We start from the raw sequence: 27317 nt of genomic DNA on the forward strand, positions 1-27317 counted from the left end.
TTCTGTAAATAAGATTTAATCTGTTAGTCTGAAAATGTATAGCAAGTCATATAGTGCCCTATAATACAGGTTTAATTATCATAGTACAATTTACAGTCTGTGTTTTTGTGTTTCTATGTCAGTGTCAGTGACAAAATATAAAGCATAGAAAAGCTGTGTTAGACAACAGAGGTCCAGAGGCCAGTATACCTTTATGTGGTGTGAGTGCACAGTTAAAGGGTCGTTTACAGTCTCACAGAGGAAGTGATTCAGACAACAGCACAACACAGAAACCTATAAATCAACTGACCTGTCAGCATCAATATGTGATAATGATAAAATTTATTGCACAAGCCAATCTGTATAAACACATTCTAACATAAAAGGAAAACAATTTAACTTAATCTAAAACATATAAATTAACGGATTCCATTTCAGAGTAAAACTGGATTCATGGAAGATTTGTGTTTCTGGCATATTCTCTAATTCCCTCATACCTTTAGATATACTCACATATACAAGCACCCACACACGCACGCACGCACGCACACCACTCTTATGTCCCAGTGTGTGCTCAAACACACATACAAACACCCACACCCACATCCACATACGCATGACATGAATGAGAAAGAGAGAAGGGCTTCATCAAATCCATGGCAGTCGTCCCTTCAGCAGCAGTAGCAGCAGATTTTCACCCCAAAGTACACAAATCATTCAGGCGCTCATCGTAACCACGGCTGTGGAGGGAAACACGTGAAATGAATGCAATGAATTGTGTTTATCAGTGAAGATTTGGAGTCATATGCACTTCATGCCAGAAGGCTGAGGTGAGTGAAAGTTTCTTCAGGAGCTAAAAGGATGCTTACAATTGCTTTTGAGTCTTCTTTGTCCAACACCTTTTGTGCCTGGTCTGGAGGAAACTTGAGCATGGAGGTAATCACTTTGGCCATCGTCTGAGGATGAGGAGCAAATGAATAAATAAAAAAGAACATCATCTTCAACGTACATTTTCAGTGTTTCAAGGACAATTCTGTCCCTTTCATAAACACCAGATACACTAACCACCTACCTTTGACACCGCGATCTGGGACAATCAAAGCCCATCAAGGAACAGAAAAAAAAAAAATCAAGTCCAGGCCCATCTCCCGGGGTGCATGCATTTCCCCATAAACACAGGGGATAATCAGAAACAGGGCTGCTGTGTAGGAAACCGAAGCGCTCAACGAACACTAAACAAGGCCAGCGTGTCTTTAAAAGGCAAATCTGCGTCATGCAAGATGTATGTTCTAGCCTGCAGCCTGAGGGACATCCTCCTCACAGGGGAGGTCTGCCGTGTTGCCATAAAGACTAACTGTTTGCTGAGGAGCTGGGAAAATCCCGCTGACTTTAGGACCATGTCAACAGCACTGTTAATTAGGGAGATCACTGTTAATTTTACCCACGAAGACCGGACACAACATGACTTTTAAACGATGTCCTAAATGCTCTCACGTTTTGTGGGGCAAACAGAGGTCAAAGGGTACCCCGCAAAAAAAAATAAAAAGAAAAAAGACTCTCCTATATCATCCGCTCTCATTCCACCGTTCTGGGTTTTAAATCGTTTGGTTTGGTGCAGTTTATCGACCACATCCAAACATACTTAGAAATTTCAACATCGCAGTCGTTGTCATGGCGCTCTATTTTCACCGTGGCACACCAATCAGCTGAGCTGATCATCGCACCGTGTGGTGTTTTGGTGCCAGGTGTACACAGGTGGTGGAGAGGTGCAAACAGGTGGGAGGTGTATTCAAATGAGGAAGCGCAAAGCGAATTAATAATCTGGTGCAAACTGCGTTTCTCAGAGAACAGACGTCTCTGAACCACGTCACTCCGCTGCCATTTTGGTAATTTTATCAATTACAGCAAATGAAGTGTTTGCAGCACATGTGCTGTCTTATGAACAGTATGAACAGCTTCTCGTTCCGTTCATTACATCCCTGCAGCCATCTAAAGGCAGAGACATGTTAAATCTGTAGCCACTGCCTTGAGAAGTCCTGTGCCATCAGACACGGCTGTCCATCGTGATTAAGTCACGTGCAAGTGACACCAGGCTGCTACACACTTGGCTCAGCTGTTGTGATTGGCTGAGAGTGCATATATTAATCAGCACACCCTCCAATCTCCATTCACCTTCATTCTCTTGCACTTTGCAGCACATACATGAACCAAAACAGTAGGTGTGCTCGGAGGTGCCCACACAGCTCGTGCCCCCATCACCTACTGCTGTGTGCTTGTGCAATCAAAGCAGAGCCCATGGACTTACTTATATTGTTGTTCCTGCTGTTTTTACAGTCAACCAACCATTTCTAAAGATGATTATATAATGATTATATAAAATACAAAAACAAAATAATATAAACAATAATGCAATGTTTTCCTATGTATAATAATGTAAGAAAAACATGAGCATACTTTTGTTTCCCGTCCCATCATGTATTCAAACAGCACCTTCCTCAGGTACTCCATCTCAGTGGCTTCTGAGAGCAGATCAGTGCTGTTGAATCCAGAATCTGTGAAATCAGGCAAAAACAGTCATTTAATCATCTGAGACCTGGCCAGTCACACCGCAGTACATTCTTGAGTAACACTGTGATAATAAACCGTCATATTCAAATAATATTTCATGAAAAATGTTTTAAATAGCCAAGCTTCTCTCTCTCTCAGGGCTCTCGGGTCCTGTGCTATGTGGCAATGCTGTAAATTAATGCTGCTTTTATAGGACTACGTGTTAACTACTCTATTCTGCAGCTGTGGCCAGGTCTCAAGAGTTTGTGGTGAGAGACAGTAAACAAATACAAAAGAAAATGTTGCTGTAAGATCTAAATCAGGATGAACTTCCTGAAACATTATAAATGTGGTTTGTAAATGTACAGTGTTTATTTTTCTTATCTAGTTTTAAAGTAAAATGATGCTTGTCACTGTCAGCTTGCACACACATGCACACAGCCGCTTTCTGCACAGGTACAGGCCCAAATTAAGCACCAACTTTAAGTGCAAGAAAGAATGGTGGAGCATAGCCTGAGCAAATGAATACCACAAGAGTTAAAGAATGAACATTTTAATTCTCCGCCCAAAGCTAACACCATTATCCCTCTAAAAACTATGAATGGGAAACTATGCTGCAGCATGGACAGGGCTGGTAACACTTAGGCTACTGCCTGTAGCACTAAAATATCCCCATCAGGTCTTTAATATGGAACAACACCCACCTCTTCTCTGCTTATCTGGAATATTCATTCAGACAACACCAAATGTCCAAATGCATGTGCCAAGACAGACCACGCGATTAAAAGAGAGGAAAAGGTGATAGAGGAGCACAAATAGCTCTTTGATCTCCTGAGTGAAGTACTGGGTGACCAATAAACCTCACAGCCTTTGTCCTGCTGACCTCCAGCTGACCATACCGCCCCACCAACAGACATGAAACCACCTATCAACAGCCTTCTGATCAGCCCTTCTACCTGAAGCCACGTAGGGGCTCAACAGATTCATAATGAGTCACTAATAAGTACTGTATTCCAAACACAGGCCAGAGGTATCAGGCTGGAGCTAGTGTGTGTATTGCAGTGTGCTGCAGGGTCCTGTGTGGGAGACATTAAGGCCACAATCTGCAAAACCCATTAAATCTGAGGATGGCTTCTTCACCACCCCCTTCTGACAGCAGATTCTCTTTATTACACCAGCAGGGAAGCTCTAAGAGGAGGGCAGAATTCACACAATCGCCCTACATACTTTCTCTCTCTCACACACACACTCACACACACGTTCAGTTTACGATATACTTGAGGAAACTGTGTCGATTTACAGTCAGCACCTAGAGGCTTAACCTGTCCTTAACCACAATGGTTATATGTTTAACCCTAACCCTTACTCTAAACTTAACCAAACCCTAATTATAACCACAGCTCTAATCCTAACCAGTAAGCCTAAAATCACCCTTAGTGGGCCAAAATGTCCTCAAAAGCATGGTCAAACCAGGCCACACACTATCCAGATTCACATTGTCTCCTGACACATCCATGAAGAGATGTGGGGGCTGGCAGATGATTGGTAGTGTGTCAAAACTCTGAGATACTACAGAGCAGCGAGACTCCTTGGACAATAATAATGAAATGCATATGTTAACGCAACCTATAATTACAGCATATGCTATGTGTTAAAAATCCCTACTGCAGTATAAAAGTCAGGTAACCTGTCTTGTGTTGTGGGTGTATGTAGTTTATGTTACAGTGTCTCATGACATTGCATGTGTCCGAGCATGTGGTATGGTGTCTTTGTTGTGCTGATCTACAAGGAAACTGGCTCAAGAAGCAGAACTAAGTGATTCAGGGTGCTAACTTTACCTTTGAATGTGCTCCCAAGATGAGTTACAACAGTGCTCCGGTGGAAACATTTAATCTTGTCCTCAAGCGTGTGAATCTGCCGTGAAGGAACACACAAGCATGCACAGATTAATAGTAAAAAGAGGCTATTTAACCCCAGTGGGTTAATTCTATGCATTAGCCTAATTGCTGCACGGGACATGAGCGCAGCATTTTGTTGACCATCCTCGGGGGCTGTTTGTGAGAATGACGATGTGTGTGAGAAAAACTGTGGGAGGCGTTGCTCTGATTGTTTATAGGGGTAAACCAAATGTAAACAGATGTGCTGTGTAATTAAGTTGATGCAGCAGGAGAGCAGTAGCTCCTTTTGCTGGAGGCCATAGAATCCTGAGAATACACTGCGTGGGATTTGCTGTTCACTTGTCCCCAGCAAAGAGCGCGCGCGCGCACGCACACAATGCCCTGACACTCACTCTCTCAACGAAGCCCTGCTCCTTCAGCCGAGCCTCGCTCAGCAAAGTCGTCTTCTCCGCGAGCTGAGCCTGCGGTAGAGAAGCACACAGCATGGATATCTGTGAGAACTGGCAGGTTAACGGTGAAACACGTAACGTAGCGCACAAAAATGATGCAGCGATCAGTGATGCATGCTTTGTTGATCAAACAATTATAACTCAGTGGAAACATACCTGCAGTTCTGTTGTGCTCATCTGTGTCGAAATAAATAAGGAAAAAGGAAGATACTGTGTGTTAGAATAGAATACGAAAATGATACACATGCACTAACAGTAAACATAATAATACACAAATTTAATCAGAAATGATATAATAACTACGTGAACTTGTTACCTCTCATCTCAACAAATCCCATCCCAAAAATCAAAACCAACAACAAAGTTTGTGTATCCAAAGTTTCATACTGTATATCTGATTACTGTGTCGCTGATCTATTCTGTAGTGACTGTAGTGATTTTTGAGTTCTATTGCATCAAATGTGTATTAATCCACCGCTGAAAATAGTCCCCAACAAATAGGCATTTTAGTCCTGAGTGAGCAATGTTGTATAAAAGCTTTGGGACATCCAAGAGGATGGAGAAAGAAGTGAGAGATGAGCTAACTCACTGTTGGTTTGGTGTTTTCGTTTCGTCTGCACACACAGACAAAACTGGATTTGTACTTCTGAAAGAGTGTTGGTCTGCTGTCTCTAAGGAGGCACACTGACCCACTGTCGAAATGAAGAATGGTTTGTGAGGCCCGTCGTAAGGCCTCCCTGTGCATAAACCCATACAATCCACTCATAAAATTATTACCTCACCGGGGAAAAATGCAGCAGAGAGCAGTGTAATTCTCTGTGTTTGTGCGCATCTGGACACAGTGTAAAGGTAGAAGAATCCGTACCGGGGTCTCGTGGCACCCCAGCACCTGGGTCAAACTTCTCTCTGGAGTGCTCTCGTCCTATCTGGCCCATTTCCAGCGCGCACATCTTGCATGTGAGTATTTCTGTCGTATAAATCTAAGGCCTAGAATCACTTCATATGATGATAATTGAGAACAGGGATTGAGGCTGGCTGCTGCCTCACAATCTCTGCTTCCCTAGGAGAACATTCCTGAGTGATTCAGACGAGCTTCACAGGATCCGGCATGCTTTGGAGAGCAGCCACAGGACTGGGGCGAGAGGCTGATCAGAGTGAAGTATGTAAGTAAACTGTCCCTGAGCTCTCGGGCGGAATCCTTCAATTATAAAGCGAGACAGAGGGAAAGTTAACCGATAAGTGCTCAGCCTGTTAACCTGGATGTGAACTTCCAAACACTAAGGTACGGACACAGAAAGGCATCTGGATCGGGCTGTCACTCAAATGTTTTCATCAGACTCCAGCCTTTTCCCAGAGGAGCAGGAGAGGGAGCTAAAAAGAAGTGATTTCATGCAGTGACTTACGATTTCAACAGAATCACTCCATAAACTTAATCTAAACCTGCAGTTTGAGACATAATGGACTTTAACAGCAGCAGGTAAGAATTTCTACATCTGTGTAAACAGAAAAATGTCCCCAGTGCATCAAAAGGTTGTGACACTAATTGCAGATGTCTGGCGACCTGCTGAATTTGGGTCATGTTTGTACCTCAGCAGTGTCGTGGCTCCTTCCCTGCAACTCCTCCAGTTCTTTCTGGACTTGCCACACTCTGTCTCCCATCTCCTCCTCTCGACTCTGGGGAAAAAAAAAACAATTGCTGAGTAATTTCCTATGTTTCATCTCAGCATCACAACTCACAGCTCAAATATGTTGGTCAAATCACTCGATCAGTGTCTTCTTTCAGACGCCCCGCCCTTAATTATGTTTGGAGACAGCGAGGGAGACAATTTTAAACCAGCCGCTGACTGTTCTTCAACGATCGGCTGTCTGGTTTCCAAATACATATCATTCAGCAGGCACTGATTAATGATTCTGTTTTTTTTTTTTTGTGAGATGTGGAAACATTGAGGAGTAGTCGAATTAATGCTGTGATTGAGATAGATATATCCACTTATTTAATCACATAACACTCAACCAATGTTGTGATTAAGAGCTTGTGAAAACTAGTTAGCAAGCAAGCAAGCAGAGAAGAAACAGGCAAAAGATTTAAATGATCTGAAGAGAAACAGGAGACTCAGTGGAGAAGCTGAAACAGTGAGCTAAAAATGTAAAAAATAAACATTTGAATAGTTAGCAGAATTCTACCTGCTGCGCCACCGTGCCGCCCTATCGAATGAACTGTTTAACGTTTTTAAAAAAGGTGATGGATACATCATTGAAAAGGTTTAAGAGTAATAGTAGCAAGCTTAAAGCAAGCTTTAATGAACAGAATTGTTAAAATAACTAAAGTTAGTGGCTAACAGTTGACATAGTACCTTTAAGGTGACACATAAACGACTGAAACAGTCATGGATGAATGATCGAAAAGGCTAAACAAAGTGGACAAACAGCTGAGACAGTTCTCTTAAATATCTTTCATACTATTTACTATAGTATTTATGTAAATAGTCTCAATAGTTTTTATTTCATTTTGTGTCTTTTTATTGTCTATTTCTTCTTTTTTCCACCTCCTTTTTAGTTCCTGCTGTTGTAACAAGTGAATTGCCCCAGTGTGGAATCAATAAAGTCTTATCTTAAAGTAAATGTTGAAATAGCTAAATAGTAATGGATAATGGTTGAAATAATTAGCTTCCATAAGGTGCTTGGGGTTAATCTCCTTTTCATGGTAAACATGGTAAATCGAGGTCTTATTTGAAGAGAACTGTGGTTCAGCTCCACCTTTCTGTACCTGTATAACCTGTTCATATGTCTGAACAGTTCTGTGCAAATCATCCTCCTTCTGGGAAAGCAGCTTCCTCAGCTGACTGACTTCTTCACGATGGCTGCTGATGAGCTCCGATTCTACGCTCTGGGCCTTGCCTGTGCCGAGGAAAGGGAAAGACGCCAGAGTTAGCGCATAAAAAAATAACCAAATTCATTTGGAATGTAATAATATTTAACTGTGGAGGAAAGAAGGGAACACGGCAGTTCAGACGCACTGTTTCCAAATGCAGCGATCGCTCAATTTGTTCCACCCAAGGTCGAGATTAAAAAGAAAAAAACCCACAATGTTTCCATGTAGTTACCACCCTACTATTGTACATGAAAGCCAAATCCTATTGACTTTGAATTTCAATTTCAAGGCAGCTTTATGGGTGCCTAAAATATAATTAGCCTGCCGTGACAACAAACGAAATGCGGTAAATGCTGTCAGCTTAATTTGAGGAGTGGAGAATCCTGCCTCACCGATGGCCTCCTTCACTGCTCTGTCAAGCTCCGTCTCTTTCAAAGCCATCTGTGTGTTGATTTCCCTCATTAGCTGCTTGATAGCAGAATTGTGCTTCATTTCCACATCTTCCAACTCCAGCCTGTTAGAACAGATAGCAGAGGAAATGTCAGTTTTACAGATAACATCTCATTTTGATTCTTCATTAGAAACTGACATCATGAGCTTACTTAAGCTTCTTCTCGTGCTCCTCCATCAACTCTTTCTTCATGTATTCTAGGTCCTGATCATGCTCCTTCCTCAGTAATCGGATGTCCTTCTGCAGCCTGGAGAAGTCCTTCTGGATTTTCTCCTTCTCGCTCGTCACCTGACTCAGACGGCCCTTGAGAGACTCTAGAGATTCGCCGTCTTCTTCCACCAGAGAGTGGTTTTGCATGGTGCTCTTGGTTTGCTGGACGCTGCTACACTCCACCATCATCTCAGCCTCGGGCGGTGATGGATGTGGGACCTGCTGAACAGCTGACCGTTGCTGATCGAGCAGAGTGTCCTTCTCACATAATTCTTCTTTCAGTCGATTTATTTCTGCAAGAAGGTTGCCGTTCTGCTCTTCTGCTTCTTTCAGCTTTGCTTCGGTTTCATGCAACGCTGATTCAGTTTCTTTGAGCTCTCCTTGTTGCGCTGCATCCCTCTGAAGAGAGGACAGCTTCTCTTCGTACATGTTCCTCAGTTCCTCTAAGGACTTTTCTTTATCTAGCCTCTCATTACTCAGAATCTGTTCAAGTTGTTTCTCCTGCTCTTCCTTAAGTTTGACAAGAGCTTCCTCCAATGTTTTTGTTTTCTCTTCTAATGTTTCTGTGTACTGTTTGCCGGACGTTTCGCTGCTCTTGGTTTCCTCCAGGCTGGTCTGAAGAGCCTTCATCGCCTGCTCTTTTTCCTCCAGCTGCGAGGTAAGCTGTTTTTTAATCTGACTGATTTTCTGCTCAGCTTTCTTCTTCAGCTCTGATACTTTCCGAACGCTCTCCGCGGACATCTTCTCAGTTGCCTTCAGGCTCTCCTCGTTGCTCTTAATAAGCTCATCTTTCATCTTTTCAAACTCCGCCCTTTGACTTTTGAGCTTGTGTTCACACTTTTGGTTGTCTTCCTCAAGCAAGCGCAGTTTTTCCACCAGCTCCTGCTCCAAGATGCCGTTCTGAGTGCACTGCATCTGGGTCTGCTGCAGCTGCTCTGTAAACTCTCTCTTTTCATCCTCCCTGATGCTGTGCTGCTGTTTGAGGTCAGCTGTGAGTTGTTCACACTCTTTTGTCTTCAAGGCTAACTGCTCCTGAAGCTCACCAAGGCGACTGATGCAACTCTCCAGCTCCGAGGTCAGTCCGCTGACCTTCTGCTCCTTCTCGCTCAACACCTGGTCCATCTCAGACTTGCTGATGGATTGATTGTCAATACTTGCTGTCAGCCTTTGCAGAGCGTCATTCTTCTCAGAGATTTCTTGCTCCAGCTCTTCAAGCCTGGTCTGCAGAGATGTGATAGTGTTGTCACACTGGGTGAACTTGGTCTGTGCCTTGTTCTCGTGCTCAGACAGGCTGTTCCTGAGTGCATTGGCCTGCTCTAAAGCAGACTTTCTCTCCTGCTCTAATCTCTCTGTGGTCTCAGCAGCCTGTTGTCTTTCCTCTTCATACTGCTGGTTCACCTGATTTATGGCTTCCTCCTTCTCTTTTATGCTACTTTCGAGCTGATTTTTCAAGTCACTGATGATGCTTTCCAAGTTACTGATGTGGGACTCGTTTGTTTTCATGCTCTCTGACATGACTCTGTTTGCTTCACTCAGCTCCTCAATTTTCTGAACTTTCTCACTGACAGACTGAGAGTGATTCTCCTTCTCCTGTGTTAAGGCTTTGACATGCTCAGTGTGAGCATTTACCTGAGCAGTCATCTGGTCTAATGAAATGCATAGATTCTTATTCTCCTCCTTCTGCTGGCGGAGATTCTCCTCTAAAGTGCAAATTGTTTCTACTTTAGTATGGATAGCAGCTTGTAGTTGGACGACATTATCCTCAAATTTCTTCTTCAAGTCCTCATTTTCCTTACAGGTGGAACCTTCCACTGCTTTAAGCTGCATCTCTGTTTCCTCCAGCTTATCTGACAAGGTCTTTAACTTCTCTCTGTTCTCTTCCTTCATTGTGTTCAGCTGGTCTTGGAGGGAGTTCCTCTCACTCAGAGCCTGGTTAAGGTTCCTCTCCACTGACTCCATTTGCTCTTTGAGCAACGCCTCGGCCTGGGACAAACTTTCAAGCTTAACTGCTGCTTCGTTAAGCTCTTCTTGCAGCTTCTGCACGGTGGTTTCTCGAATCGCCAGGTCCTCCTTTAAATCTTTTATTTCACACAAGGCTTGCTCGTTCTCCTCTTTGCCTCTGCAAAGTTGCTGAGACGTTTCCTCCAGTTCCTGAGCCTTCTCTTGTAGTATGTGCCAGTGCTTCTCCATTAATTCCTCCTCCTGCTGTCTTAACTTCTCCTGCCAACGATGCTCTAACTCCTCAATCGCATGCTTGTGGCCGTCATGTAGCTTCTCCAATTCTTCCTTATGGTTGGCCTGCAGCTCAGACATTGCACTACTGAGGCCTTGGGAACTTTTTTGGGCCATTTCCACAATTTTCTCTTGAACTTGTAGCTCTTTCTGCTGAAGCTCTTTCTCCTTCTTTTCAAGCTCCTTCTTCATGGTTTCCTCATTCTGCTGAAGCTTTTTCTTAAAGCTCTCATGCATGTCTTTGGCCTTCTGTTTAAACTTTTCCATTTTTGTTTCCTGCGTTTTCAGCTTCGCTTCCATCTCAGTTATGGTGGTTTTCATCTTCTTCTCAAGGGCAGCTTTTTCATTATCCAGCTGTTTCTTGAGGTGTGTTTGTTCTTCCTGCTTAGTGTTCAATTCTGCAGCAAATGCCTTCTCTTGCTCGCACAGCTCCTTTCTGCTCTGTTGTAACTGGTGCTCTAATTCTTGAAGCGACTTCTCTTTTTGCTGGCAATCATTCTTTGCTACTTCCAACTGATGCCTCAAATCTGTCAAATCCTTCTTACACTGATCAAACTCCTCTGAGATCTTACTGAACTGTGCATTTGATTCCTTTAGCCTCCCATTCTCGAGCTGGGCTTGTGAGACACATTGCTGCAGCTCTTCCAATTCCTTCACCTTGACATTCAGCTCGTGTGATTCTTCTTGTGATGTTTTTTCTCTAAGCATGTGCTCTTCAATTTCCTTTTCCTTTTCTCTCAGAACAATCTTCAACGCGTTAAGTTCCTCCTTCAGAGTTTTCTCTATGCCTCCAAGTGACTGCTCGTGCTCCTGTTTGATATTTTCAAGTTCTACATTGTGCTTTGCCTCCCAGTCTTGAAACCTCTTCTCGTGGTCCTGTTGAGCTAAACTATGAGCATCTTCAGCTGCCACCAACTGCTCCTCCAGGAGCTGCTTCCTCTTCAAAGCCTCAGAAAGTTCAGCAGAAACTGCCTCTAGCTCTGCCTGCTTTGCATCCAGTTTCTCTAAAGTTTTATGGTTCATGTCTTCAACATGCGTTTGGAACTGCAGTTCTTTATCTTTCAGAAGGGTCTGCATCTCAACGCTGTGTTTTTCCTTGAGCTCCTCAAGAGCAGCATTACGCTGCTGGGTCAGGGTGCTCTTGTGCTTTTCCAGCTGCTCCTGGTGCTTTTCCTCTAATGCGGAGATTTGCTCTTTGTGTTTATCCCTCAGCTCGTCCAACTGACTGGAAAGTTTATGGGACAGACTTGATCCATCTTGTGAGATCTTCTCCTGAGAGCTCTCCAGCTCCAATATTCTCTGCAACCACAGATGACTCGATACAGTTAGTAATTTCACAGATTTCTGAGATGATATTGAAATAAACTGTCAATAATTAAGATCAGTACAGTTATCACCAATTAATCAAAGCTTCAAGGAGTGCATGTGGCATTTCTAAGTAACAGCTCAGACTGAAGAACAGATGACACCGTTAAAGCACTTCTACAGTTTCATGTGAAACAAAATTTTATTTTAAATTCTTATTTTGCAACACATTATGCAATTCAAAAACATGTATTATGCTTTACAGTAGAATATGCTCTAATCTGTACAGCAGTTCAAAATGATGGAATAAATGATATTTCAGAGTTTGATTTTCCACTGAATAAATCCATTTTGTCCTCCCTCCCTGTGTGTGTTTATGTGTGTGCACAATCACATAGGGCCTAGATCTTGCCAAAAAATTCAATAAAAACATACAAATTTGATATGGGTCATTTGGCTTTGTTCCCGATGAATCATTTTCTGGTAAAAACATGTGGAATATGCTGATATTATTCAGGTTTTAAGGGAATTCTTTGGACATGTGTACAGCACATTTGGAATTTGAGTCTCAGTTGGGGTATTTACTGCAGTTTAATACACACCGCCTCTTACCTATTTACGGTCAGTTCTGTGTGTTGTCTAGCCAACAGTTTTGCAAGGCTACGGTAGGGATGCAAACAGTATATTGCAATGCTGAACACCTCAAGAAGGTGGCTGAACAAATGAAAGATGGAGGCCGTGTTTGCACGGAAATGAGCAATGATTTGAGCCTCAAAGCATTCAGTAAGGTCCAATACTATCCAAGTCACTACATTTTTAACAAAGCAACTGTAAAAACAAACAAACAAGAACTCACAGTTTTTGCAGCCTCCAGCTCCAGCTGTATCTCTTTAACCTTGTTATCAGCTTCCGTCCTTACAGCTGTCTTCTGCAACTCTGAATCCTCCAGAGCCAGAGAAGCCTGCTGTTCTCGCTCCTTGGCTAACTGGGCAAACTCCTCTTTGCATTGCTCCTAAACACCAAAGAAGCAAGAGCAATGTCAAAATCGAAGATTAACAGTGGTTGCTTTTCATCTGATGGACTTGATTATGTTGTTAAATGAAATGAATGGACCTTTGGCACATACCACAGCTTTGTTGATTCTGGCATTTGTTTCTTCTTCTTTCGCAGCCAAAGCTTCACTGTGGAGTTTTTCCAGATTGGCCACCGTTTCCTCGGATGATTGCTAATAATATCAATTATAAGAATGAAAAGACTCTGATTTATGTAGTAATATCAACAGTACATCAACAGTGAATATAATCAAACACTAGTAAAAAAAAAAAAAGTTAAACAAAAGTATAAATTTGCCTTGCACTGCCCTCCTTATCAGTATTTAAGTATTTACCTAGGTAATACTGTTAATGACTGTTTGCTGTTTTTCCTTGTGAAAACACTTCAGTTGGTGAGTTCAGTGTTACTACTTAGCTTCTATTAAGTGATGATAACATGTCATGTTCAAGGAAACACAACCAAAACAGCCAACTCAGTGTGTAGTAATGACTTCCTCTACATGAAAATGAATGCATGAGCATTCAGCAGAAGTCACTTCCTGACCTTCATGATGGTGACGACCTCCTGTTTGACTCGTGTGAGCTTCTGCTGCAGACTCTTCCTCTCTTCCTCACTGATCCTTTCAACTTCTTTTACTCGCTCCTCCAGCTGAACCTGCAGCTGTTTTCGGGCCTCCTCCGCCCTCTGAGCTACACCCAGTGCCCGCTCAAGTTCTTCGAAAGCTTTACAAAACCAAAACCAAAAACATTGTTAACATAGTTGGGAAATACATTTTTCTTGTCCAAACCAAGAAGTCGATTCCGCTCACCTGATTTCTCTGCTTTTTCTTTCTGTTCCTGTAATTCTTCTTTCTGGGCAGTAGCCTGCTGGAGTCTGGCACGTAGCTGTGCAACCTCATCTTCTTTCATTTCCAACGTCTCATGCATTTGGCGCTTTGTCTCAGCAATTACCATTCCCTGAAAGACAACAGCCCACGAAAGACAATCAACTTTTTAATAACTGTACGGTCTGAGCAGATATATCGACGCTGAAATTGATGCTGATTTGATAAGTGCTATCTCAGTATTTTACACCCAAGTCAAGCTCTGTGTCTGTAATTGTTTCTGACTTTAAGTGCTTTCAGCATTCCTCACGCTGATCTCATGAGCTGCTGTCCATCCTGCAGAGCTGGGGTCAAAGTTTAAGAGGAACAATATGGGACTTCAAGGTGTCTAGCTTCTTTACTCAGTGGCAGAGTAAAAACACGTCTACAACTGAATCTGCAGGACTCTGAGTCAAGACGTGACTAAAGCCTGAAAAACTCCTCACTCACCTTGTCCTGCTCCAGCTGTTCAATGAGGTTCTTGGCATCTCGCAGCTGAGTGATCAACTTGGTCTTTTCTGTTGTGTGCAGCTCCTATAAACACAAAACATTCAACAGAATTACAAATGATGATGTGACATACGTCCAGCTGTCAATGTCCAACTTTACACAGGGCCCTTTCTGATGTTGGGACTCATATCCTGTATATGCTTTGGTCAGATAACTTAAACAGAATGAGATGTTTGCTACACCACCCAGGATGACTAACCCACAAGCCAAATGACCAGACCATGTACACAACCCACCTAAACCAACAAGGCGACCCAAATTACAGCCCAGCTAAGCAGCAGTGGCATGTAGTAGCTACGTCTCCGTGCCACTGCTGTGCAACCAGTGGTTACTAAACAGGAAGTGCTGGGCTGAGTGCATTTCTCTGTTTGTTTGATCTGAGTACGCAACAAGGCATGGATGTTTACATATTCTTTGGATTAACAGTATTCAGTAAAAAAAAAAAAAAAAAAAAAAAAAATCATCTATAATTTTACTATGAATATACAAAAAAAGCCCAAGACAGCATATGACACTCTGTCAACCAGACTGTAAATAGAAAATTCAAAAATGCCTGAAGGTCTGGGATCGTAGACAGATGGTCTGTTTTATGGGATAGTTGTCTGAGGCAGGGGATGAGCACAGCCTGCCCAGCAGTTCCAGGATGCCTTCATGCTGCTTAAGAGGGCTAAACGGCTGTTAACCTCTGCTTTTCCTGACAGAGGAAAGGCCATATTCCCAAAGAGAGCGCAGATTCAACACTAAAATAATGTCAAAAAAAAAGAAAATACAGCAAGTCAATCCACATACATTTGCAGACAATCTGTCTATTATCATAGCATCTTTGTAATACCAAACATCTGTTATCAGACGCTGCAAAACATCAGAGCAGCTATGGACAAGCTAAACAAGCACAGTCATACCATTGAAGCTAAATGTTTTGAATCATCAGTGAAAACAATGGTTCAGTCATGTCATGCTGACATGAACCCACATCCTGGAGCTTGGCCAGAGAATTTGGATGTTCGGACTCTGAGAACCACAGCAACCCACTCTGTCATTTGCAGCATCTCAGTTCAGCCCCATTTTAATCAAACCTCCTCGTAATTACAGCTTACCGCCACATCAATTTCTAGCGAGTGGCTGTCTTCAGGAAAAATGCTTTGAGATATGTTGACTTTGTTCTTTTGAAAATACCTTAGTGACAAAGCGATACTGTGTATAAGCAGATAATATCTAATGTATCTTTGCCGTTGAACACGGGTTAGCCACCTTTATCTTCTCCAGCTCCTGCAGTCTCTCCTGCAGCTGCTCCTGCAGAGTTTCATTCTCGGTGCCCAGCTGGGCGCTCCGCTCCTTGTGTGTGCGCATCACGTCTTTGCACTTCTGCAGCAGGTTTTCCTGCCTTTTCACTCTCTTCTGCAGAGCCTCCAAAAGCTTGGTCGGATCACTGTTGCCCTCTCCTGCCCAGAACATAAAATGCACCGGTTAAGAGAAATAACATTTAACTATCATGGACAACAACTTCCTGTTTTGCTTTTGCTGGCAACCTAAATACAGATCTAGACAAAAAGTGTGCTTACCCTCAGTGACTTCAGGCTCGAGTCCTTGCTCCTTCAAAGGACTTTGTGTGGAAGAGTCTGACGCATCTTCAGATTGAGGAACATCTCCCTCAGGTGGGACAGTGCTGTCAGAGACCCCCTTGACTCGTTTCTTCAACAGAGCAACCTGTTAAAAAAAAAAACACAGTTAGTGATATAAACCTCTGACTACCACAAATATAGCATTATTCTTTACATGCTTTGTGTACATTTGTCTCCGTTTCATGCATAGAATAGTTTAAGGTTATGGTTGGCGCAGCTTTTTCAAAGATAAATGCATTAAAATATTTTTCATGTATTGTATAAATAAAGTCTACATTTTTTCCCAACGTTAAGTCATTAGTCACTTGTTGCTTGTCAATTCTGAAAGCTACTGCTGCAGTCTTGGTGCACATTAAAAAAAACCAAACAAATCTGTGTAACAACACTCACCTGTGTTTGGAGTACAGTGATCATCTGGTCTTTCTCCTCAAGTGCTGCATCAAACTCATCCTGGAGGTGTTTCTTAGCCTGCTGGTCCATCTGAAGCTCCTAGAAATCAGTTAATATGTTGAAACTTTATACAAAAAGGAAAAACGATATTGACCTTGAGATACATTTGTAACATATAGCCATACCTCCCGCAGCTCCCCTATCCTGCGGAGAGCTTTATCTTGACTCTGACTGAGGATGACCTGAGGGGACGGAGAACAGAAATGAGCATCTGATCAGACCAGGATACAAACTTTTTCCACAAAATGTCAAATGAAAAGAAATTACCTGCGTCTTTTCTTTATCTCGTTGTACTGTTCGGTAAGCAGTAACCAGCTGCAGGGTTAACAATCAGAGTTGAGTACAAGGCCAAAACGCAGAAAAGAATACTTCAAAGTAACTACTGATATTCACTCACACTCTCTGTGTGACTCTCACCTCTGAGTACTTCCCTCTGTACTTCCCCAGGCTCCTCTCCACTCTAAGCAATCGGTGCAACAACTGCTCTTTGGAAAGGGACTCTGCACTTCCCGCTGGCTCCTCAGCTTCGCTCTCAATATCTGAGGGGGGATCATACGTGGGGCCGCCCGGGAACTCGCTTTCTCCCACAGGTGTCAGGGAGTCACGCGATGAGCTTCGAACCAGGTTTTCTTTGGAGGGAGAGCGGAACAGGCTTTCTGCCCGACTGGCACCGCCACGAATCAACGACTCCATTGAGGGAACTTTCAACTGCAGTTTCTGGGTAAATGACTGTGTCTCCTCTCTCTGTCCAAAAGAACAAAAACATACATGCAAGCTCATTTTAAACATATTACAGAATGAATGACAGCATTATAACTTGAAGATCATAGAGGAGGTATGAGAAGATTGGATAATTAACATACATGAGGAGAAGCACTTCCATCCCCATTGATGCTACCTCTGGGAGATCTTGTCGGTCCTTTGGAGGCACTCTGCAGGTAAAAAGACATTATGAGAAGATGAAAAACTGTGCCAGTGAACTTGTCCTGAGCCAGTTAGTCATCCACACCCAGCATGGCTCTCCCTGATTACTCTGGAGGGAGCAATATTAGTATTGCTGGGAGCAATGCAGGGGCAATGGGTACCCTCATGCAACTTGGAAAAAACAGAGGGGTTAAATACATAAAAGAAGGCATCTCTACTGTACAGTAAACAAAAAGGGTTAAAACTAGACTCTACAGAACAGCCATGAAGTCAGAACAAACAGACAGTTAAAGTCAAGTAGGAGGATTGGCATTTGAATTAAAGATGCTTGGCAGTGTCGTGTGCAGCTGTATTACAAGAGCACGAGAGTCACAACTGAAGGGAACGTTGAGCAGCTTAGTTGGTTTAGTTAACTTGTTAAGAAGCAGGATCAGAGTAAGCAAATTTTCTCCTCCTTTTTCCAGCTCCGAGCCACTCCTTCCTCTGGATTACTGTGCAAAACATTTCTGTCCTGTTTCTTGGAAAATATTCTGATGGCAGCCACTTCCAGGATCTGTTTGTGTGGGTGCTGCAGGTTAGGAGAGGGTCTTTTCTCCACACTTCAACATTTAAACTTGTTTTTACTAAATGTGTTCATTCTGCTGCATATGGGGTGTGCTGTTTGTGTCGGAGTCAGCAGAACTAAATGAATGTAAAGGAGGTACTAATTATACTGTTTATGATACTGTCTAAGATGGTAACATTGAGGAAGACAGAGAGTTTACAAGAAAAGCCTTTATTTAAACAAACTGATGCTTGATTACTTCATTCTCACAGGTTTGTGTGACTAAACAGGGATAAAAGACCAAATTTAAAAACTCACCATGTGTTCATCCCATGTAAATGCTTATCATCTTTGCCTACAGTAAACCAAGAGCTGAATGCCTCTACCATGTTTCAGCACTACTTGTCAATACACTTCACTCGCCTCACAGACTGAATCAAAAAATCCTGTGACTCACTACGACTACCTTCATCAAACAACCAGCACAAGCATAATTCCTAGAGACGGAAGATTCCTTGAATATATCTCAAACGACAAACATAGCTGGCAAAACAAATGTGTACCTTCAAAATAAAATGAAAAAAAAAAAAAAAAATTTAATAAATAAATAAATAAAATAAAAGAATGATATTTTAGTTTACTTTTGGATCAAGCAAATAACGGCTTGTGAGGATGTGTTGATATTATTTCAATAAGATGTAGATGGAACATGATAAAGATACTGTGTTGGATTTACAACCCCGATTCCAAAAAAGTTGAGACGCTCTTTAAAACATTAATGAAACAGAATGTGAATCCTTTTTGACATATACTCCACTGAAAAAAGAACAAACAGAATATATTTAATCTTTTACCTCATCATCTTAATTTTTGTAAATATCTGCTTATTCTGAATTTAATGCAGCAACATGTTTTTAACAAGTTGGGAAAGGAGTAAGTAAAGACTGGGAAAGATGTGGAACGCTACACCTTTTTGGAACATTCCACAGGTAAACAGGCTCATTGGTAACAGGTGATAGTGTCATGATTGGGTATGAAAGGGGCATCCTGGAAAGACTCAGTAATTCACAAGCAAGGATGGAGAGAGGTTCCCCACTTTGTGAACACATGATTGTATTAAAGGATATTACTGCACGGACTCAGGAAGACTAAAACTGCTGCCAGGAAACACAATTTGTTTGCAACTGATTGCATTCTGTTTTTGTTTGTTTTATACAGCATCCAAACTCTTTTGGAATTGGGACTGAAAGATATTTCATCACAACAGATGATCATGACAACAGTTGTATCTGTAGCTGCAACACATTCAAATTTTCCAGATGTTGTGCAATAATACGCTGATCTCCACAGTCTGTTACTGACAACAGAGAAAAAGGTTTTAGGCTAACTTGTATAACCTGTATAGTTACACTATATGCATTTTGCTTATTTTCTTAATTCAACTAGATGTAAAGAGTTACTGACTTAACCCACCTCACCAGTATTCCTATATATTCCTATAGTATTAGTTGTGTTACAGACAAGGTTATTCACATGTCATTACTGACCCCAGTAGATGAAGTTCTTATTTTAGTAATGTCAAACTGTGTTTGCTAATATAAAATACTCATATCACTGGACAATTAAAACAGTCATGAATATAAATTTGAATTTTAAAACAAGATGGATATTACATAAACTGCAAATAACTATAGCCAAATCCCCTTTACAACACGTAGTTAAGTGGTTGTCAAAGCACAAACAACTTATGGACATCAAACAAGCAGTTTTATATTACACATTACATCAAACATACATCTGAACAGACAAACACAACATTAGCGAAATGAATGTAATGTATGGATTTCAAATCTGTTTTGTCTGTATCACAAATGACACTCAGTAGTTTAAGATTGTTGTTTTCCTCTAGTCCTGTTGCTGCCTCCACATATGAACACACATCATCTAGTTTTTGATGCATCTAAAAAGGTGCTCTGGTCTGTTTGTTTACTTGGAAGAGTCAGATGCTATTCAACATTTAAACTAGTGGAAATGCCTTCCCATAGCTTGTGAAACTCTCCAAATAAACAGACTGGGAGAAGGGACATAGGCCATCAGGCAACATTACGGGGTGCTGAGGGTCTATAAAGCAAGCAAATAAGGACACCTAAAGACAAGGGGGCAATACTCAATTCTGTGACAGATAATAATAACAACTGAAAGGTAGGGAAATAAACCAACATATGGCAGAAAGCACACAAGCTTCTATCCCACAATGTCAACCTTAACTCCCATTAGATGCAAGGTTAGCCTAGATATGAGATGCCTTCTTGTTGCTAAATCCAAAGGAAACAGGAGACAGAGAGCAGGGAACAAGCTGTCCCTACTTGGGCCACAGTCCTCTACGATTCCCCAAAGGCGCGGAGACGGGAGGAAGGAACAGGGCAAGAGGAGGAGCAGGAGGAGGAGGAGGAGGAGGAGAAAGATGAGGAGGAAGAGACAGGAAGTGAGGACAAACTCACCACACTGGCTACCTGGGCCGTTTTGGGTCGTTTTGAATGGTCCAGAGCAAAGATAGTATATTCAGAGAGAAAAGCGGGCTCTGCTATCATCCCGGCCAGCATCTGACCCCGTCAGTGCAGTAACGGGACAAAAGGTGGGGAAAGGAGAGGAACACAGAGAGCAATGAGAAAAACAACACCATGAGCGTGAAATAGCGCTGGAGGGAGAGAAGAGGCTGGCCGAAAGAGACTGAGGTGGATGGAGAGAGAGAGAGAGAGAGAGAGAGAGAGAGAGAGAGAGAGAGAGAGAGAGAGAGAGAGAGAGAGAGAATGGGATAGGAAGAAAAATAAGAAAAAATGGGAAAGTGAAACACTTGATCAACATTAATGTTATGGATAACAGTTTGACATCGCTGCATGGAGTCTTAAGTTATAACATTGCCAAAAATAGGTAAATAATCAAATACACACTTTCAGAGATGTCAAAGTGTTAAAGATTTGTGAGGTGAAAAAAAGATGCCGCGATGACAAGAAGCTCCTAAGTTGAGGGCACAAGAGCCCAAGTTACAACAACACACCTGTGCTTCCAAAGGATGAGAGAGAGAGTAGAGTATAGAAAACTGCACAAAGCGGCACGGTCACTATTCCAGTTTGGGGTCTGCAGTGTTGAAATGTAGAAAACTCGTCATGAATGAGTAATTAAGCCCATTTTTTTCATCTGAAGCTCAAACACCCAAGACTGCAAACATCCATATCTAAGCTCTAAAACAGAGTATTAACCATATGTTGCATCATCAGTCTTACAGTCATCGTCGGTACCTCATTGTTGGCCTACCTCCATCTAATGAATCAAAGAAGTCTTGCATAATCTTGCCCATATCCACTGGGGGGAAATATTCCAACAAATCACCAGAGAAAGAAAAACACTGAGAGGAGGATACATCAATTATTCATACAAATGCTGAAGCACAGTCTGCTCTCCACAGTTCGAATGCCCTTTGCAGTGTCTCTCTTGGATGAGCAGAGTAAGTAAAACACAGAAAAATAAATTGGTTTGTGTCATTAAATTAGCTATTAATGTATATATACAGTATACTGAATTTTACATCTAAATGTTAGAAAGCTTTACACAAAAGACTACAGTTAATAATTAGCCAGATGTTCTCTGGCCAAGTATTAACATGTAGTTAAATGTAATGAGATCACCGTGCTGATTTCTATACAACCTCAGTTATCACAATGTTATTGTGGATCATCTGTTCTCATGGACCCTTCATTGACTGACTGCCATCTGCTGCCTGAAGAAGTGGAACTGCTACGATTCAGGAAATGTGCAGGGAATATAAAGCATTTTATCTCAAATTAACAAATTATGATCAATCAATGAAATTTAATTTGAGAGTAGTAGTCAAAATTGACAGCTTACACCCTTTGAAAACTGAAACCACTGCTTGGTCACTGATTTACTTTCACTTGGCACAGCAATCAAAAAGGCACTGGATTGTTATTTAGGCAGCATTATGCATTAACAAAACACATAGCATATGTTTTAAGGACTGTCAGAAACATTACTGTGTGTTGAAAATTAGAATATAAGCTGGGGAGAGAAAATGTCTGCAGGCTGCAGTTTGAGCTCAAAGACGTTAAACATATATCCATCACAGACTGACGCCACGCTCACCTCTCTATCACTGGGAGAGGGCGAGCCATCGTAAGAGGGTGTCTGGCTGCTGCGCCGGTCTCCAGAGCCCATCTGTTAAAAGAAAACAGAAGAAATACTCCATCACAAAACAGAATACACACAAACACAGCTATGCTCTCTGATAAGGTTTTGAAGATTTCAAGTCTTTTGGCTGCCTGACATATAATCACTTGATGGACGACTGCAACACTGCAGTTTGCCTGATATAACTTTTCTTGTCATTGCACTCCAAAGTTTGTCATTTTCACCTTCGAGCCCATCAGCTTAACATGCTGGTCGTGAAGCAAGAAAATAGCAAACACAAACTAACTTAAAGACAAACTAACATAAAGACAATCTGAAACAACTTGGACAGAATTACAGCAGTAAACACCACATGGCAGCTTTTTCCTGCCACAAAGTGGGTTTGGCAAACAACACTGTTATATGGGTTTTGGATTTTTAAGAAAAAAATGGTTTGAGTTTATTTACAGCGAAATAGCACAAAAATAAAAACAACATGTGCAAAATATGATTAAACTGCAATGACTAGCAAGAACAGATTGAACCCAAACAGCAGTGTGATTAAGTATATTGCAATCTACAGTTTTGACCAAAATGAAGCAGCTTTGTTGCAGAGTTTCTCATAATTATTTACTAAAACTTTGACGCTGAAACAAGTGCGCTGTCTGCTCTGACCTTTAGTGTTCATGTATTTCGATGACAGGCAGGATTTGCATGCGTCAAATAAAACTACCAGCTGACATCCGCTCGCAGCCAAGAGAGCAACATAAATAAGACCCGCCCCTACTGTCTATGTGTGGATTCTCATGTTTCTCATGTTTTTCAAGTTCACGGTTGCCTACATGTTTTTTGATTTTTCCACCTGTGACAACGAGTTTTACCAGTTACAAGTCGACTTGAACGCACCTTACTAGCAGCAGCTGATGACAGCTAAGTTAGGTAGCTAAGTGATTTAGCATGGTGCTAACGTTGAGAAGAAAACAAAAGGACCAACTGACAAAACAAGCTCACAAAAGTTGCCAGCTTATATCGGCGATATATTAGCTAACAACTATTTTCGAAGCATGAACTCTAATTTCTGCAAAACGACAGCTATCTTCTTTGGCTAACAACTCAGCAATGTAAACATATTAGCTTAGCTAGTTAGCTCTCTCCAACTCAACAACCAACCTGGGCCTGCTGTGGTGACTGCGCATTCCTCTGCGGTGACTGTTCCTCGTTTATCCTCTGTTTAAGTTTTTTAAACATCTTGTCACGCCGGTGTAGCAAACAGCTGACGGACAGAGGACTACTATCAGCGGAGATGTATTTAGTTTTATATTTAGCCTGACATCCAGTCCTCAGTACTAGACTTCCTTGTTCGCTTCTGATGTCCAGCAGGTGACCGCGCTCAGTGCGCATGTGCGGCCAACGTGGAGGAAAACTGAAACGCCAGAGTTAAAGGGCTAGTCCGGCCTAAATTAGCTACAGCGCCACCTTTGAAGGAGGAAAAGCACTCCTGTGATTTCCAGCTCTTTTAACAGGTTCTGCTGGTGTTACCGCTGTTAAACTTGTTTTATAACTGCTTGATGATATAGGCTGGCATGAAAAGTATTTTTACACACCAGTATTGTATAAGCCCATTTTTCATAACATAGTCAAGTAAAAATGGCTTTGCTGGCCACAGGAACACTAGTTATAACTAGGTTAGAATAAAGTTAAGTTTTTTTTTTGTTTGTTTTTGTTTTACTGTCTTTAAAAGGGAGTTGCACTCAGTTTTATTTTTGCAACACATTCTGATCATTTCTGATCCCTCAACACTGGTTATGGCCCTACTGTCAATATCACTTGATAGAATTTCAACCAGAGTGATTTTTTCTTCTCCCACTACTGCATTTTATTTTAAAAAAGAAATGTTAGAATTTGTTGTATTCTAAGTTCATACATTTATTCATGTTGTTATTCATCTAGTTATCTTCATGAGATTCGTCGTAAATAACACCTTCATACACCAAATATGAACTGAAAAAATCTAATCAAACTAAATAGAAAATATTGTCCCAAAAAAAACAAAAAAAAAAACAGTTCCTCTCGTGTTTTTCTGTTTTTATTTTGTAAGCATGTATTTTGCAGTTATATATTTGCACAAATTAAAATGAGAACAGTACTGCAGAAGCATACAGCAGACAGAAGAGGGCACTGTTTAAGCAAGCTTTACTGTAATTTTGCTTCAGGCCTGTTCAAAGCACAACTAACCAGACTTACATAACATTTTACACCATAATCAAGTTTTCATGGTTGGCACTATTTTTCTCTGCCAAAAGAAGATTCATTACTTTCTCTTTATTCTTAGGCACCATCCCTAAAAGTGAATGTCACAGGGAAAAGCTGCCTTGTGACATGCTGTTGCTAATTAAACAATCTTTAAAGTGGTACTTAAAGCCTTCTGTGCTACCACACCTGAACCAGTGACAGCTTTACCAGTGTGATGCTGGTAAACTGGGCAAACAGGTTTGTGCCATCATAAGCAGATGACCTCTATCTAATACAGCAGATCTTTTCTTGGCTATGTGGTATTGAGCAATGTGGAGATTGGCTACAGTTGCAATGCAGACTTTTTTTATTCCATTTGATTTCAGGATATTAAACATTAAACATTGTTAATGTGTGTATGTGTGTGTGCCCTTGTTGCATGAGCCCATATTGAGCCACAGTGATTTATAATTACTATAGATTAGAATTTGTTTTCACAGTAGAAACAAGGTCCATGCAAGACATAAAACACAAACAGATCAAAGTGTTCTTCAAATTGTTTATCTGATAATCTGTTATGGAGTCCCTGCACACTACTGTTTTATATTAATCTTATAACGGTGCATAACTAAAGATAGAAAGTCTGCATGTCTGCTCTTCCTCTGACTCATAGTGTCTCTGTAACTGATAGAAAGGTTGATAGAGAAGATCACACTGTGGGTATGAGTCATGCTTTAAATATGTGGTATTTTCCTTCCTTTGGGATCTGGCCATGTGCAAATATCTGGAAAAAACATATCTGAGTCAGACTTTGTTGTCTGGTGGAGAAAGAATACAAGACATGGCGTTTCAGAGCCCAGATGCATTGAAATGAAGAGTAGAATAAAGATGTGATTTGCATTTTTTCACCATTTTGGCTTTAATGTTTACGACTCAGCAGGGCTTTTGATCTATGGTGTGTGCCTGCAACAGTGAGTATGAACGATGGGTGGTAAAGGGCAGAGTGATGGAGCTCCTCCATATCATGCCCAGAGGCGTACAGCAGAGAGGATAAGTATAGTCAACACAAGGGAATCAGCTACTGCATGTCTGCTATGGTTAGGTTAGCGAGTTTAATTAGTTTATAACAAAAACGGTTTCAAACAGTTTTATGAAGTTAAAACAAAAAGTCCAAGTATCACACTATTGAAACAGCAGCACTGTAATACTATGGTTGACAGGTGTACACTATAGTAATGTATCCCTGAATGAGGGTTAGACTGAGGCTGAACATTTATTCTTGACCTTGGAAAACGCTGGTTTCTTTAAGTAGCTGCTCTGGGGCTTTTGATGAGATCACATGATCTCCATTAATAAATTGAGTTTGCTCAGTTGTCATTCTTGGCCTTGGAAGACAGTCGCTGAGAATACAGACTCACCACAAGGTCCATTCAGTAGCTGATCCTGAGCTTTGGATCATATAATATGATGATGGTTTTTCAGTCCTTGTTGTGTATGGAGACAGTATACCACAAATTGCAGCCTTCTACAATTACTACAATGCTACAATTGCATACGTTTATCAATTCATTATCAATAAAAAACATAGCAATATTACAATGTCTGTTTGATGTTTTCAGTGGTGGAAAATGTAGATCCTTTACTTAAGTAAAAGTACCAATACCAGAGTTTAAAAGCTTTGCATTTAAAATCTTTCTTAGTACAGAAGTATTATCAGCTTAATGTACATAACGTATCAAAAGTACTATTTCTCCATAGAATCATTACATATTGCATTATTAGATTCGGGGGCGGCAAAGTGGCGCAGCAGGTAGTGCACGTGCCTCACAGCACGTGCCTCACAGGTTCGATCCCCGGGTCGGGCAGGGCCTCTCCGTGTGAAGCTTGCATGTTCTTCCCGTGCATGCGTGGGCTCTCTCCGGGCACTCTGGCTTCCTCCCACAGACCAAAAACATGCTCATTAGGTTAATTGGTGACTTAGGTGTGAGTGTGAGCGTGGTTGTTTGTTTGTATATGTTGCCCTGCGATCGCTGGTGACCGACTCAGGGTGTACCTGCCTCTTGCCCGTTGACAGCTGGGATAGGCTCCAGCCCCACCACAACCCCGGAAAGGGATAGTCGGGTATGGACAATGGATGGATGGATGGATTGTCAATACTGATACATCAGTGTGTATCTTACTGTTGTCACTATTTTACCTACTTAATTAACTGTTAGGCATTTTAGTCCTGTGGTTCCCAAAATAGGGCCCAGACCCACTCCAAAGGGTGGCAAGATAAATCGGAGGGTTTGTGAGATGATTAATCAGAAAGAAGTCAGAAAGAAGTAAATAAAAAAAGTTCTGCTATTGGGTCATTTTTTCAGACTTATCTCTGGTCTTTGCTTTTTTTGTGAAATGCTGGACGATGTTACGTCTTTGGGCTTTGAACAGTTAGGTCATTGAAATCCTGTAGAAGTTTAGAGGGGAAATGTCTCTTTGGTGGAAAAACAAGCGGCCCAAACCAGACACTATTAAAGGCAAATCAGCAGTACAGTTTTTAGATATTTTCAAGCTTCCATCATTCATAATTCCTGTGTAATCAGCAGTTGCCAGTTCTAATGTGACGACTCATTTTGTAGAAATGTAATTAATGTGATTAAAACATCATTTCATAAATGCTACAGAGCCAATGCATTTAGCCCATTGCAAACTCAAATCTACATTTCTTTTTTCACATAGAAAGTCGCCTGGTTTGTCTTGGTTGCGGACCACTCAGCACATTCACTTTGGAGCAGCTCCACTTATGAACTCCAGGAGAGTAATGGGCACCTCAAATTCACTGCTGACAGCACAGTGAGCTTCAGAGACCAGATCAATAAGAAGACAGCTATAAATCCCTGTGGTTCATTGATGCCCAATTAAAAGCATATCTGCGGGAGCATCTGTAGACCAAGCAAACGTTACACAGCTTGGACTTTGGGAATAAGTGTGTCTTTCTCAACTTGAGAGAAAT

The 27317-nt window shown here is 41.5% G+C and overlaps 1 protein-coding gene across 2 annotated transcripts; it reads right to left on the minus strand.

Moving 5' to 3' along the window:
* On the minus strand, window positions 1-23490 carry golga4 (golgin A4). Of its 2 annotated transcripts, XM_070976992.1 has the most exons (25): window positions 23264-23472; window positions 22070-22141; window positions 20410-20511; window positions 17304-17372; window positions 16858-17184; window positions 16708-16755; window positions 16566-16622; window positions 16381-16479; window positions 15931-16075; window positions 15620-15810; window positions 14309-14392; window positions 13805-13952; window positions 13540-13718; window positions 13070-13168; window positions 12800-12955; window positions 8348-11937; window positions 8138-8259; window positions 7641-7771; window positions 6461-6547; window positions 5030-5050; window positions 4817-4885; window positions 4365-4440; window positions 2434-2531; window positions 849-935; window positions 1-719 (listed from the first exon to the last, which is right to left on the minus strand). In XM_070976992.1, the coding sequence occupies exons 1-25, from the start codon at window positions 23339-23341 to the stop codon at window positions 705-707; spliced, it is 6150 nt and encodes a 2049-aa protein (XP_070833093.1). In that variant the 5' UTR covers window positions 23342-23472; the 3' UTR covers window positions 1-704. The 2 variants fall into 2 exon arrangements, with proteins under 2 accessions (XP_070833093.1, XP_070833092.1); XM_070976991.1 differs by lacking the exon at window positions 20410-20511 and having other exon boundaries at window positions 23264-23490.
* Between the last annotated feature and the right edge of the window lie 3827 nt (window positions 23491-27317).

This window comes from Chaetodon trifascialis, chromosome 13, assembly GCF_039877785.1.
Source record: "Chaetodon trifascialis isolate fChaTrf1 chromosome 13, fChaTrf1.hap1, whole genome shotgun sequence".
Lineage (NCBI taxonomy): Eukaryota > Metazoa > Chordata > Actinopteri > Chaetodontiformes > Chaetodontidae > Chaetodon > Chaetodon trifascialis.